Source organism: Lepidochelys kempii, chromosome 1 (assembly GCF_965140285.1).
Source record: "Lepidochelys kempii isolate rLepKem1 chromosome 1, rLepKem1.hap1, whole genome shotgun sequence".
Taxonomy (NCBI): Eukaryota; Metazoa; Chordata; order Testudines; family Cheloniidae; genus Lepidochelys; species Lepidochelys kempii.
Window position 1 is genome coordinate 11196338 of NC_136380.1, and position 15693 is coordinate 11212030.

The following is a 15693-nucleotide window of genomic DNA, read 5'->3' on the forward strand; positions in this document are numbered from 1 at the left end:
CAAAAGGGAGTAAAGGTAAACACACACATGGAAATAGAAATAGCAGTAGTGTGGTCTGTTACAGACAGTTGAGGATGTGACAAATCCTGGATTTGGACTGGATGGATACACAAATCCACACTGATAGTGGAGGTTTTTCAAATTGCTCCCATAATGTTCTGAAATGAATACAGGTAACAGATAGCCAGAAGTGGCTCTGTCCATTCTGCTGAGCCCTGGGGCTTAGTCAGTCAGTCATCAAAAGTACTCAGATTCCACCTGAATGATATTCCTGTGGCCAGAAATCATGCCCCTGTAGCAACTTAAGATATGGAGAGGCTGGTTGTGTGGTGAGGGGAGTAGCTATGAAGCTACTAGTCTTTAACAAGAACTTTGAGAGCTGGGAAAGATCCATAGCTTCTTCCTAAGATATTTGACTAAATGCATCCTTTGCCACCCAGTGCCTGTATCAACAGAAATCAGGGGGAGGGAAGAAATAGAATTATATAAGGTTTTTCCCCGCTGAGCCTAGAAACAAGGTATTCGTTAATTTTAGATGCATGTTTGTTGCTGCAGTGCTATAACAGCATGTCAGGTTTTTATTAATATCTCAGGCAACTGGATGGTTCTGAGTCATGGAAAGTAGAAATGGCTATGGAGCTGTCCATTTCTTGACCACCACTTGAAAGCCAGTGCAGGCTGGTAGTGCCCCATATGAAATGAGTTTGATTATCTAAGCCCAGTTTCTAGTGGACAGACGTCCCTAGCGCAGCTGGCAGCAACTGGCACTCTTGTTGGCAGTTTCAGCAGAGAAGGATTTAAGGGAGCTGGTGTTTGAACTACTCTCTAGCCCCAGGGATAGTGCCGCCCGGTTAGGATCAAGGTCCAGTATCTGGAGGGCGTGAGAGAAGTGTGTACCTGCTCTGGGGATAAATAACTCCAGTCTCTGGAGTCTCTCACCAGAAATGTCCATACTCAGTAACAGCAGTAACAACGAGGAGTCCTTGTGGCACCTTATAGACTAACAAATTTATTTGGGCATAAGCTTTCGTGGGCTAAAACCCACTTCATCAGATGCATGGAGTGGAAAATACAGTAGCAGGTATATATACACAGTACCTGAAAAGATGGGAGTTGCCTTCCCAAGTGGGGGGGTCAGTGCTAATGAGACAATTCAATTAACAGTAGAATACCAAAGGAGGAAAAATCACTTTTGTAGTGGTAATGAGGGTGGCCCATTTCAAACAGCTGACAAGAAGGTGTGAGTAACAGTAAGGGGCAATTAGTATGGGGAAATTAGATTTTGTAATAACCCATCCACTCCCAGTCTTTATTCCGGCCTAATTTGATAGTATCCAGTTTGCAAATTAATTCCAGTTCTGCAGTTTCTCATTGGAGTCTGTTTTTGAAGGTTTTTGTTGTTGAAGAATTGCCACTTTTAAGTCTTGAGTCTTTAAGTTATTGAGTGTCCAGGGAGGTTGAAGTGTTCTCCTACTGGTTTTTGAGTGTTATAATTCCTGATGTCAGGTTTGTGTCCATTTATTCTTTTGCGTAGAGACTGTCCGGTTTGGCCAATGTACATGGCAGAGGGGCATTGCTGGCACATGATGGCATATATCACATTGGTAGATGTGCAGGTAGCGATACTTTAAAGTTTCTCCCACATGTTCAATGGCCACCACACTTCTTATTTTTAAGGGATTGTTTTATTTAAATATAAGAAAGTTTGGGAAAAGAGTTTGTTTTTAGGTTACAACTTTCAATAGCAATAACTGTACTGAGTGGATTATTTTTTTGTCTCTGCAGTTTTTTGTGTTCTGCCATGGGTTTCTCCAGCTCTCCCAGCTCTTGCTATCTGGCTATCTGAAAAGCTCAATTTCAACAATTGAGAAGCGGTTTGGCTTGTCCAGTCAGACATCTGGATTGCTCGCTTCCTTCAATGAGGTAATCTCTGCTGTATTCAAAATTCTCTCTTTTAATCTCCCACCCACACAACTCTCCTGTACTCTTCTCTGTCCTAAGGAGGTCATTTGCAAAGTGTTTCAGAAGCTTTTTAATCTCTGTCTCCTACTGCAGGTTGGGAACACATTGCTGATCGTCTTCGTAAGTTACTTTGGAAGCCGAGTGAACAGGCCCCGGTTCATTGGCTGCGGCGCTATTCTTGTATCCATAGCTGGGTTTCTCATGTCTCTTCCTCACTTTATAATGGGGCTCTATGAATATGACCAGTCCATTGCCAGTAGGTACTCTAAATGTATATACTTTTTGGGAACAGGTAAAGGGGGAGACCTTTTCTTGAGGTTTCATTAACTGCAAAGCATAAAAATGTGGAATATGACACCAAAGAAGCAGATGTTGAACTTTTGTTTTCAGAAATTAAAATGTACTGGCCCCAAGAGGTAAATATTGACTGAGGTGGAGCCAAGAGAGGAATAACAAGAAAACAGCTCCTAGGCTGGAGTTAAAGAAAAGGAAAATGAGATCTAAAGCATTTACATTCTTAGATATACTGCTGCTTCCAGTTCCTGCTTCCCCTTTCATTACGATTATTTAGGGCACCAAATGTACCCTGGGTCCCTACCCCAAAGAGATTACAATCAAGGATCTATTCCTGCAAATCATTACTCACACAAGTTGTCCTTACACAACTAGTCCCACTGAGTTCAGTCCAAATCAAGGAGAATACTTATGTGAGCAAGGGTTTGTAGGATGGGGCTTTAAACTGTAGGTGAAGGAAGAGGATTGGATGCAGTCAACAGCAGTGGTAGAGCAGTGACCATAGGCACAAGTGCCTGGATTTTAAATCTTTCTTTCTTTATTTGTGATTTCATTGATGCTTCCTTGTGGGCAAGGAGTAGTGTTCGTGGGCCTCATTGAAGAAGTCACTTTTAGGAAGGGACGTGAAGGAGAAGATGGTAGGATATGGAGGACCAGGTCAGGGAGGGGATTTACAGGCATCGGGGGCTTCATGGAAGAAGTTAGGAGATGAGAATGGAAGGAGAATATGCTGGTGGAGGTTAGTCATCCTACTCCTTGACCTCAAGGTTATAATCCCCAATCACAGTAATAATAGAAATCCTACTATCAGACTCCACAAAATCCTTTAGAAACTTCTCTAAGAGGCCTTTTCCCTGTTTCCTTGGATCACTGCAAAGGTACAGACCAGCCAGAACACAGCTGGGGTCACAGACTCGGTCTGCATTGTACTTTCCCATTAATATTTCCTCAGTTACAGCCACCAAAGGAAGATTTACGAAGTGCCTAATTCACAGCTATATCCAGGGAACAAGGGCTAACGAAAGTATGGAAACAAGTCCAACCTACACTTCATGACAGGCCCTTGGCTAGTGCAGATGTCTCCTGGGTCAGATGACTGATCTGTCAAACACAGAGGAAAAATCCAGAATTCTGTGTTGTTTGGGGGACTAAACAAAAATTCCAGAACTTTCAAAAGCAGCTGTTATGCTACACTTTTCAATATTCATTAATTATTTAGATAATTACTTTCAAGATAAATCTGTTATCTATTATTTCACAATTATTTATGATACCCAATTTTTTTTATCTCATGTCTCCATCTCCATTACACTGGTATCAATCCAGAGTAACTCCACCAGAGTCAGAGTAGATGAGATCAGACTGCTTCTTTAATTGGACTTGATTTTTATCCTTTTTGTATCCATCTATATTTTTAAATGTGACGGTTTCTGTACTTAGCTATGGAGTAACTTTTGGTTATTGCCATTGTTCTTTTATCATAATCATCTTTCACAGCTCAACAAATACATTTTATTTGTTTCTGATTGTCTTGCACAGTGTCGCAAATGTGGATGTTAAATTAAGGCCTCCTGTTTATTTGATGTATATCTAGATGTATTTGCCATTGTTGTTAGGTAGGTTATTATTAACTAGATAAAGAGATTTTTAAAAAGAAACAAATATTGTACCAAATTCTGCTCTGTGTAACACTTGTGCAATTTCATTAGTCCATTGAGGCAGAAGGGGGTAACTGAAAGTAGAATTTAGCCCATCATTTGTTTAATTTGTAAACCATACATGGCTATAGAAATCACTCAGAGCCGGATTTCCCCTGGCCTCAGCAGCTGGCACGGGGTTGAGGAAAAGCCAGAGGTCAAGGACTATTTCAGCTCCTGCTTTGGAGAAATGTAGGGACTGCATGCTCTGTGTTGTATGCCAGGCGGCAGGATGAAAGCACTGTGCGGTGGAGCTGGGCTGGGGCACCAAGAAAGCAAGTTGTGTGCCAGACTGCAATCACTGCTTGTGTTCTGGAGAGCATGGGGAGGAATTAGTCCTCTGGAGGCACACTCAGTGACTGAGATCCCCATGGGGCTGTGTGACTGCACAGTCGGGACTGTAGCTAAGGGCCGCAACCTAACCCTCAGAGAGACAAACAGCAGCTCTGTATCTGATGCTATTTTACAGAGGATGTTTCACGTCTAAGGTTAGGTGCTCACCAACTTCGGCTTTGAGCACTTAGGGGTGTTGCATTTGCCTCCGCAGGTGTGTTCAGCAATTCTACTGATCTCTGCCAACCTGCTATATCCATCAGAAACCTCAGTGACACAGACTGCACCCCACATGCAGTGAAAGAAAACCGCGAGGTCCTGCTGATCCTGTTTATTGGCCAGGCTTTGCTAGGGATTGGAGGGGTCCCCATCCAGCCCTTTGGGATCTCTTACATTGATGATTTTGCCAGTGAGAGAAACTCACCTCTCTATTTAGGTAAGACTAGAACTGAGTCCCACCACGGTAAGAAAGAAAAGCAGCACTTATGCTGGGCTGGAGGGATCAGTTCCATGACAGGGTCTGACTGCTCAGCTCTCAAGAACAGACCCTTAGACTACAAGAAACTTCAAGTGTTTTTAATTTTGGCTGCTCCAGGGTATAAATAAACTCCTGAAACATATTTCACAAGGATTCAGGGTAACGAAGAATTGAGTCTTATGTATGTTCATGCTTTTCATCAGTAGTTGTCGTAAGAGGGCTTCCATGTAAAAGCTGAAGTAGATAAATTGAGGTAGCAAAAAAACATTTCAAAGAGCATGGCACAGTTTTTAATCTGAACAGTGCCAGCATATATCTTGAGTACCTTTCTGAATGTAATGGAGGTTTTACACGAGGAGTAACTGAAGTCAGAGTTTGGCCCCTGATGTACTGCGGAAGTCACAAGGGGTTCAGAGAAGAGTGACAAGAATGATTGAGGGCATAGAAAAACTCTCCTAAGGAGAGAGATTGAAAAGATTGGGATCGTTTACCTAGAAAGGAGAATTGGTAAAAGAATATACAATAATTACGGTATAGAAGAGGTAGATAAAGGATTTTGATTCTCTTTTTCACTTAAAACAACAACAAGGGGATATTAAATTAAATCAAAAGGTGGGAAATTCAAAACTGCTAAAAGGAAATACTTTTGCATACAACATGTAATTAGACTGTGGAACTCATTGCCACATCAAGTCCACGAGGCCAAGAATTTAAGCAAGATTGAAAGACAGATTGAACATTTATATGGATAACAAGAATATAGAGGTATAATTAATGGTAACAACATTTTTGGAAGGAATATTAGAACTCATGCTTCAGGGTTTATTAGATATCAGGATGAGACCTAATGTGGGGGTAGATTAACTCACATCTGCTCCTGCAAGTTTCTTACACCTTCCTCTGGTGCTGGCCCCAGTCAGAGACAGGATACTGGGCTGGATGGACTTTGGGTCTGACCTCATTTTGTAGTTCCTATTTTCCTGTGGTTTTGCATCTCATGTCCCCTGCATGCACTCCTCTCAAAGACAGAACCTTCCTGCTGAGTGGAAAATGCTTTCTTTTTGCAGGAATCCTGTTTGCTCTAACTATCATCGGACCTGGCGTGGCATTCATGTTAGGATCTGCCATTTTGCGCTTTTATGTGGACATTGACAAAGTTCCCCCAGGTGAGTTCATGTAGGTTCTGAGGGCCATTATCCATTCTTAATGCAGTGTGTGGGAGTGTGTGTGTGTGGGGGGAAACTTTCCTGTTATCATAGGCAATGTTATTTTAGATCTGAGAGCTAGCATCATGATGCCAAAAAAGTTAAAAAGATCTGAAGTGTGCAGCGACGCTGCTGTTCATCTGCCATCAAGTGAAGCAAAGCCTGGCTTCCTTTAACTCTGCTGACACATTTGTATATGCCTGAGTGCATTAACTGAGCTTCCTGTAATCATTCTGCTAGCGGCTTGCATGGTTCCGGGGGTGGTAAACCAAATACAGAAAGTGCTGCGATGGAACTCTCCGAATAATCAGATATGGCAAGTGGGTGCTTCCCTTCTAACTCAGGGTCACACACAAATGTTAGAGGGTTAGATCAAGCATGGCTGCTGCAGAAACTTCATGTTTTCCTCATGCTTTCTCCTTCCTCAATCATGGGGATCACTCAGACCTGTGCTGCAGCTCATTTCCAACATTGCCAGCACGAGTAGAATGAAGCCGACTTATCTGTCGTTACCATGCTCACCACTGTATTAGCTGGGTGCCCACAAGGATTACACCTTATTCAATATGCTTCTCTCGATTGCTTCTGAGTAGCCAGTGGTGCATGGGAACTGAACAGCTATGCACGTTCCACCCACTACCAGCGATCAGGGTGGGTGTGTAGGAGGAGGAGAGCAAAAATGAAAGGGGAGGAAAGAAAGGAGTGGAGGAGAGAAAGAAAAGAGACATGGAATGTGCAAAAAGAGAGGGTAACTGAGGAGGGGAGAGAGGCAGGGGGAAAGGAGACCAAAAACAAGGAGAAGAGACAAAGATCAGGGAGAGAAAAGGACAGTAATTGCCCTTAAAGTCATAGAATCATAGAATATCAGGGTTGGAAGGGACCCCAGAAGGTCATCTAGTCCAACCCCCTGCTCGAAGCAGGACCAATTCCCAGTTAAATCATCCCAGCCAGGGCTTTGTCAAGCCTGGCCTTAAAAACCTCTAAGGAAGGAGATTCTACCACCTCCCTAGGGAACGCATTCTAGTATTTCACCACCCTCCTAGTGAAAAAGTTTTTCCTAATATCCAATCTAAACCTCCCCCACTGCAACTTCAGACCATTACTCCTCGTTCTGTCATCTGCTACCACTGAGAACAGTCTAGAGCCATCCTCTTTGGAACCCCCTTTCAGGTAGTTGAAAGCAGCTATCAAATCCCCCCTCATTCTTCTCTTCTGCAGGCTAAACAATCCCAGCTCCCTCAGCCTCTCCTCATAACTCATGTGTTCCAGACCCCTAATCATTTTTGTTGCCCTTTGCTGGACTCTCTCCAATTTATCCACATCCTTCTTGAAGTGTGGGGCCCAAAACTGGACACAGTACTCCAGATGAGGCCTCACCAATGTCGAATAGAGGGGGACGATCACGTCTCTCGATCTGCTCGCTATGCCCCTACTTATACATCCCAAAATGCCATTGGCCTTCTTGGCAACAAGGGCACACTGCTGACTCATATCCAGCTTCTCGTCCACTGTCACCCCTAGGTCCTTTTCCGCAGAACTGCTGCCTAGCCATTCGGTCCCTAGTCTGTAGCTGTGCATTGGGTTCTTCCGTCCTAAGTGCAGGACCCTGCACTTATCCTTATTGAACCTCATCAGATTTCTTTTGGCCCAATCCTCCAATTTGTCTAGGTCCTTCTGTATCCTATCCCTCCCCTCCAGCGTATCTACCACTCCTCCCAGTTTAGTATCAACCGCAAATTTGCTGAGAGTGCAATCCACACCATCCTCCAGATCATTTATGAAGATATTGAACAAAACCGGCCCCAGGACCGACCCTTGGGGCACTCCACTTGATACCGGCTGCCAACTAGACATGGAGCCATTGATCACTACCCGTTGAGCCCGACAATCTAGCCAGCTTTCTACCCACCTTATAGTGCATTCATCCAGCCCATACTTCCTTAACTTGCTGACAAGAATACTGTGGGAGACCATGTCAAAAGCTTTGCTAAAGTCAAGAAACAATACATCCACTGCTTTCCCTTCATCCACAGAACCAGTAATCTCATCATAAAAGGCGATTAGATTAGTCAGGCATGAATTGCCCTTGGTGAATCCATGCTGGCTGTTCCTGATCACTTTCCTCTCATGCAAGTGCTTCAGGATTGATTCTTTGAGGACCTGCTCCATGATTTTTCCAGGGACTGAGGTGAGGCTGACTGGCCTGTAGTTCCCAGGATCCTCCTTCTTCCCTTTTTTAAAGATTGGCACTACATTAGCCTTTTTCCAGTCATCCGGGACTTCCCCAGTTCGCCACGAGTTTTCAAAGATAATGGCCAATGGCTCTGCAATCACAGCCGCCAATTCCTTCAGCACTCTCGGATGCAACTCGTCCGGCCCCATGGACTTGTGCACGTCCAGCTTTTCTAAATAGTCCCTAACCACCTCTATCTCCACAGAGGGCTGGCCATCTCTTCCCCATTTTGTGATGCCCAGCGCAGCAGTCTGGGAGCTGACCTCGTTAGTGAAAACAGAGGCAAAAAAAGCATTGAGTACATTAGCTTTTTCCACATCCTCTGTCACTAGGTTGCCTCCCTCATTCAGTAAGGGGCCCACACTTTCCTTGGCTTTCTTCTTGTTTCCAACATACCTGAAGAAACCCTTCTTGTTACTCTTGACATCTCTGGCTAGCTGCAGCTCCAGGTGCGATTTGGCCCTCCTGATATCATTCCTACATGCCCGAGCAATATTTTTATACTCTTCCCTGGTCCAACCTTCCACTTCTTGTAAGCTTCTTTTTTATGTTTAAGATCTGCTAGGATTTCACCATTAAGCCAAGCTGGTCGCCTGCCATATTTACTATTCTTTCGACTCATTGGGATGGTTTGTCCCTGTAACCTCAACAGGGATTCCTTGAAATACAGCCAGCTCTCCTGGACTCCTTTCCCCTTGAAGTTAGTCCCCCAGGGGATCCTGGCCATCCGTTCCCTGAGGGAGTCGAAGTCTGCTTTCCTGAAGTCCAGGGTCCGTATCCTGCTGCTTACCTTTCTTCCCTGCATCAGGATCCTGAACTCAACCAACTCATGGTCACTGCCTCCCAGATTCCCATCCACTTTTGCTTCCCCCACTAATTCTACCCGGTTTGTGAGCAGCAGGTCAAGAAAAGCACCCCCCCTAGTTGGCTCCTCTAGCACTTGCGCCAGGAAATTGTCTCCTACGCTTTCCAAAAACTTCCTGGATTGTCTATGCACCGCTGTATTGCTCTCCCAGCAGATATCAGGAAAATTAAAGTCACCCATGAGAATCAGGGCATGCGATCTAGTAGCTTCCGTGAGCTGCCGGAAGAAAGCCTCATCTACCTCATCCTCCTGGTCCGGTGGTCTATAGCAGACTCCCACCACTACATCACTCTTGTTGCACACACTTCTAAACTTAATCCAGAGACACTCAGGTTTTTCTGCAGTTTCGTACCGGAGCTCTGAGCAGTCATACTGCTCCCTTACATACAGTGCTACTCCCCCACCTTTTCTGCCCTGCCTGTCCTTCCTGAACAGTTTATAACCATCCATGACAGTACTCCAGTCATGCGAGTTATCCCACCAAGTCTCTGTTATTCCGATCACGTCATAGTTCCTTGACATCACCAGGACCTCCAGTTCTCCCTGCTTGTTTCCAAGGCTTTGTGCATTTGTATATAAGCACTTGAGATAACCTGTTGATTGCCCCTCATTCCCAGTATGAGGCAGGAGCCCTCCCCTCACAGACATTCCTGCCTGTGCTTCCTCCCGGTATCCCGCTTTCCCACTTACCTCAGGGCTTTGGTCTCCTTCCCCCGGTGAACCTAGTTTAAAGCCCTCCTCACTAGGTTAGCCAGCCTGCTGGCAAAGATGCTCTTCCCTCTCTTCGTAAGATGGAGCCCGTCTCTGCCCAGCACTCCTCCTTCATGGAACACCATCCCATGGTCAAAGAATGCAAAGCCTTCTCTCCGACACCACCTGCATAGCCATTCGTTGACTTCCACGATTCGACGATCCCTACCCCGGCCTTTTCCTTCCACGGGGAGGATGGACGAGAACACCACTTGCGCCTCCAACTCCTTTCCTTGAAGCCTTTCCAGTTTCATTTGTACTGCACAATGTTAGGAGAGCATTTGTGGGATTTGCTGGGCATGGGAAAGATCTCTAACACTCTCGTAACATCAGCCTGTCAGCAAAGGCAAAACTAGAAACTACCACAGAAGGTAGGGAGGGGCAAAGAAGATCCACCCAGTCAGCACAGAGTTGTAACAGGGATGTGTACTGTGGAAAAGCCTAAGAACAAAACTGATGCTGCTGTCTCAAGAAGAGCTGGCTCAGGCACCAGGGAGGGCAGCGGCCCTGAGGAGGGGCTAAATAGCTGGTTGTCATTCTAAAAAGGATGGCAGGATGGGCAGGGATGGTGTCTCTAGCCTCTGTTTGCCAGAAAAAAATTAATCGCAATTAATCACACTGTTAAACAATAATAGAATACCATTTATTTAAATATTTTGGATGTTTTCTACATTTCAAATATATTGATTTCAATTACAACACAGAATACAAAGTGTACAGTGTTCACTTTATATTTATTTTTGATAAGTATTTGCACTGTAAAAAAAAAAGAAATTGTATTTTTCAGTTCAACTAACACAAGTACTGTAGTGCAATCTCTTTATCATGAAAGTTGAACTTACAAATGTAGAATTATGTACATAAGAATGGCCATACTGGCTCAGACCAAAGGTCCATATAGCCCAGTATCCTGTCTTCTGACAGCGGCCAATGCCAGGTGCCCCAGAGAGAATGAATAGAACAGGTCATCATCAAGTGATCCATTCCCTGTCTCCCATTCCCAGCTTCTGGCAAACAGAGGCTAGGGACACCATCCCTGCCCATCCTGGCTAATAGCCATTGATGGACTTATCCTCCATGAATTTATCTAGTTCTTCTTTGAACCCTGTTATAGTCTTGGCCTTCACAACATCCTCTGGCAAAGAGTTCCACAGGTTGACTGTGCCTTGTGTGAAGAAATACTTCCTTCTGTTTGTTTTAATCCTGCTTTCTATTAATTTCATTTGGTGACCCCTAGTTCTTGTGTTATGAGAAGGAGTAAATTAAACTTCCTTATTTACTTTCTCAACACCAGTTATGATTTTATAGACCTCTGTCATATCCCCCCTTAGTCATCTCTTTTTCAAGCTGAAAAGTCCCAGTCTTATTAATCTCTTCTCATATGGAAGCTGTTCCATACCCCTAATCATTTTTGTAAAATTTTAGAGCCTGCAAGTCCACTCGGTCTTACTTCTCAGCCAATCACTCAGACAAACAAGTTTGTTTACATTTGCAGGAGATAATGCTTGCCCGCTTCTTGTTTGCAATGTCACCTGAAATCGAGAACAAGCGTTCTCATGGCACTGTTGTAGCTGGCATGCCAGATGCGCTAAAGATTCATATGTGCCTTCATGCTTCAACCACCACTGCGTCCATGCTGATGACGGGTTCTGCTCGATAATAATCCAAAGCAGTGCAGACTGATGCATGTTCATTTTCATTATCTAGTCAGATGCCACCAGCAGAAGGTTGATTTTCTTTTTTGGTGGTTTGGGTTCTGTAGTTTCTGTATCGGAGTGTTGCTCTTTTAAGACTTCTGAAAGCATGCTCCACACCTCGTCCCTCTCAGATTTTGGAAGGCTCTTCAGATTCTTAAATCTTGGATATAGTGCTGTAGCTATCTTTAGAAATCTCACATTGGTATCTTCTTTGCGTTTTGTGAAATCTGAAAAGAAAGTTTTCTTAAAACGAACAACATGTTCTGGGTCATCGTCTGAGACTGCTATAACATGAAATACATGGCAGAATGCGGGTAAAACAGAGCTGGGGACATAGAATTCTCCCCCAAGGAGTTCAGTCACAAATGTAATTAACACTTTTTTTTTTTAATGAGCATTATCAGCATGGAAGCATGTCCTCTGGAATGGTGGCCGAAGCATGAAGGGGCATATGAATGTTTAACATATCTGGCATGTAAATACCTTGCAATGCCAGCTACGAAAATGCCATACAAATGCCTGTTCTTCCTTTCTAGTGACATTGTAAATAAGAAGAGGGCAGCATTATCTCCTGTAAATGTAAACAAGCTTGTTTGTCCTAGCGATTGGCTGAACAAGAAGTAGGACTGAGTGGATTTGTAGGCTCTGAAGTTTTACATTAATTTTGGTTTTGAGTGCAGTTATGTAACAAAAACAAATCTACATTTGTAAGTTGCACTTTCACGACAAAGAGATTGCACTACAGTATGAGGTGAATTGAAAAATACTATTTCTTTTGTTTATCATTTTTACAGTGCAAGTATTTGTAATAAAAATAATATACTCTTTAATTTCAGTTACAACACAGAATACAATATATATGAAAATGTAGAAATATCCAAAATTTTTAATAAATTTAAATTGGTATTCTATTGTTTAACAGTGTGATTAATCATGATTAATTTTTTGAGTTAATTGCGTGAGTTACCTGCAATTAATCAGCAGCCCTAGTTGGAAATAAATATACTTAGTCCATTCACAAACATAAATATGTCTCACAGTTCCTCTATAAGGTATTATAAGCATAGGCATGACATGATTTGCCCAAGGTCACTGTACCAGAGCAACATTGTCTGCTTACTCAATCCATGCTTAAACCGCTAGAGCACAGCTCTTCCTAGCCCATAATCCAGGTGGTGTTATGTGGGGATGGAGCTGTAAATTCCAGAACTTTGGAGTTTTGCATATTGTAGGCTTGCTTTGTTCTAGAAGCAGTAAGTGGCTGCACATAATGTAACCCTGTGACCCTTCCTCTGCCCTTGTCAGCTTTGGCTGGATCCTGCCTCCTAGTGTCCCTTAGAAAGACTTCAAAAAGTAAATTCTGAAGGAACAGAATCAATAGTTCTTTTCAAGCAAAGTCCCTTTTTCTTAGTTCCATTTTCTTGACTCAAAAACCAGAGGGAAACTATTCTCTCTGAAAGACTGGCCCTATATTAAAATGCTTTTGATTTATAATTATGCAGCATTGCTGTAGCCTTGTTGGTCCCAGGATATTGGAGAGGCAAGATAGGTGAGATAATCTCTTGTATTGGACCAACTTTTGTTGGTGAGAGAGGCAAGCTCTTCTTCAAGTCTGGGAAATGTACTCAGAGTGTCATAGCTAAATACAAGGTGGAACAGTTTTTTAGTGTAAGTATTTAACATATATTTCAAGGGACCATTCAAGATGAAGTGGCCCAGTAGCACCTGATTGTCGATAAAAGATTTCTTGGTGTGCTTGGGGTGGCTACTGGATCTGTGAAGGGAAGTGTGGTGATCCATGGGTTTCTTATGTGTTAACTGCTTATGCTAAACAATCGGTTCCACCTTGTATTTAGCGGTGACACTCAGAGTACATTTCCCAGACCTGAAGAAGAGCTCTGTGTAGCTTGAAAGCTTGTCCCTCTCACCAACAGAAGTTGGTCCAATAAAAGAGATTACATCACCCAGATCGTCTCTTCAATTTATATAACAGCTTTTACTCTGATGGACCCTCAAACTCTGCACAATCCACAGATACCTAATATCACAGAAACAACTATCTCTGGCAGGAGGGTAGCAGCCAACTGACATGCAGCAGGCTATACACATGGGGCAAAGGGAAATCTGGATCAAGGACACTGGACAAACTCTTATGAAAACTGCCATGGGATTGTTCATATCTGTGCAGAACAAACAAAGCCCCAGTTTTAAAGTCTGCAGCAAAAGACCCTGAAGTGGTAAGTGGCTTGGCACTCAACTTACCTGCCTCACACTGTTGAAGGGATGGATTGACCATGGTGGGGTTTGTGGTCCCAGGGGCTCTGCAAACCTGATGCTTAGATCTTCTAAGACATCCCCTCAGACTAAAGCTAAGTGAGGAATATGTCTGAGTAACTGGAGAGCTCCCTCTACCTGTGCTGTCTTCAGATAGGAAAGTAATTGGCTATTGAGTGAGAGGGAAAGGAGGAAGCGCAGAAAGTGGTGGCAGTGGTAGCTAATCATGCAAAAATAAGGCTAACCCAGTCTCATGATTCTTGGCTAAACCTTGTCCCTGTGCAATTCCAGAAGGAATTTTAACCCCCACATACAGCACTACACAACTGGCTATGTGCATTGTGGAGGTAGGAGGTTATTACCTTCCTCCGAATCATGTTACCAACCCCTTCCAGAGACAAGTGGACCAGATGGTCCATCTGGCTTATCTGATACGGCAAATCCTAAATTTCTAATCAGACCCCATATGGCAATAACCAGCTGGCATGTTACATCCTAACAGTTGTGTAAGAGATGCTGTTCACTTATCCTTTAGGACTAGTTTCCTAGAACTAGGCTTAAAATTGATATCTAACCGCAGGAATTCCATGATCTGTAGAAATACTCCTTGGTTAAAACTGATTATATTGAGAAATTGCATCCTGACTTCTGAAGGTCATGTTTTATTTAGGCCCAGTACCTCCCCACAGTGTGTGTCATCTTTAGCAGGAAGCTGCTCTTATTTTGTGAGAAAGGGAAAAAACATTCCAGATGTTCTGTCTGCTCATGCAACCGGGGGGCGTGGGGGGTGGGGGCAACGGTCATTCAAACTGGAGGAAAAAGCAGAAGGGGGAGGAAGAGATGGAAGTTACCAAAAGATTTTGTATAATTGGTCAATTTGGGCTGTATATTGGAGATGCCTTAAAAGGGAGTGTTGTCTAACCATGAGACTAGCAGAGTGGGAGTCTGGTTCCCTGGGTCCTACTCCTGGCTTGGCTGCTGAGAGTAGGCAAGTTATTAAAGCCAAAATATTCAAACTTGGGTGCCTAAATTTAGATGCTTAAATTAACATTTAGTATTTAGTGGATTTCTTTAATGCTATTTAGAGCATTTCTTTAATGCTATTTAGAGCTATTTAATGCTATTTAATATTTAGAGCTATTTAATGCTATTTAATGCTATTTCTTTAATGCTATTTAGAGCTGGCTGTATTGTAAAGAATCCTTATTGAGGTTACAGGGACAAACCATCCCGATGTGTCGAAAGAATAGTAAATATGGCAGGCAACCAGCTTGGCTTAACAGTGAAATCCTTGCTGATCTTGAACACAAAAAAGAAGCTTACAAGAAGTGGAAGATTGGACAAATGACCAGGGAAGAGTATAAAAATATTGCTCGGGGATGCAGGAGTGAAATCAGGAAAGCCAAATCACACCTGGAGTTGCAGCTAGCAAGAGATGTTAAAAGTAACAAGAAGGGTTTCTTCAGGTATGTTAGCAACAAGAAGAAGGTCAAGGAAAGTGTGGGTCCCTTACTGAATGAGGGAGGCAACGTAGAGACAGAGGATGTGGAAAAAGCTAATGTACTCAATGCTTTTTTTGCCTCTGTCTTCACGAACAAGGTCAGCTCCCAGACTACTGCACTGGGCAGCACAGCATGGGGAGGAGGTGACCAGCCCTCTGTGGAGATAGAGGTGGTTAGGGACTATTTAGAAAAGCTGGATGTGCACAAGTCCATGGGGCCGGACGAGTTGCATCCGAGAGTGCTGAAGGAATTGGCGGCTGTGATTGCAGAGCCATTGGCCATTATCTTTGAAAACTCATGGTGATCGGGGGCGGTCCCGGACGACTGGAAAAAGGCTAATATAGTGCCCATCTTTAAAAAAGGGAAGAAGGAGGATCCTGGGAACTACAGGCCAGTCAGCCTC

The 15693-nt window shown here is 43.5% G+C and overlaps 1 protein-coding gene across 3 annotated transcripts in view; it reads left to right on the forward strand.

Moving 5' to 3' along the window:
• The window catches only part of SLCO2B1 (solute carrier organic anion transporter family member 2B1), a 109990-nt gene that overhangs the window by 39837 nt on the left and 54460 nt on the right, over positions 1-15693 (forward strand). For all 3 annotated transcript variants that reach the window (XM_073333933.2, XM_073333923.2, XM_073333943.2), the window contains 4 exons: positions 1786-1923; positions 2056-2218; positions 4501-4722; positions 5832-5930. In XM_073333933.2, the coding sequence (XP_073190034.2) occupies positions 1786-1923; positions 2056-2218; positions 4501-4722; positions 5832-5930 (622 nt within the window). The remainder of the gene's footprint in view (positions 1-1785; positions 1924-2055; positions 2219-4500; positions 4723-5831; positions 5931-15693) is intronic.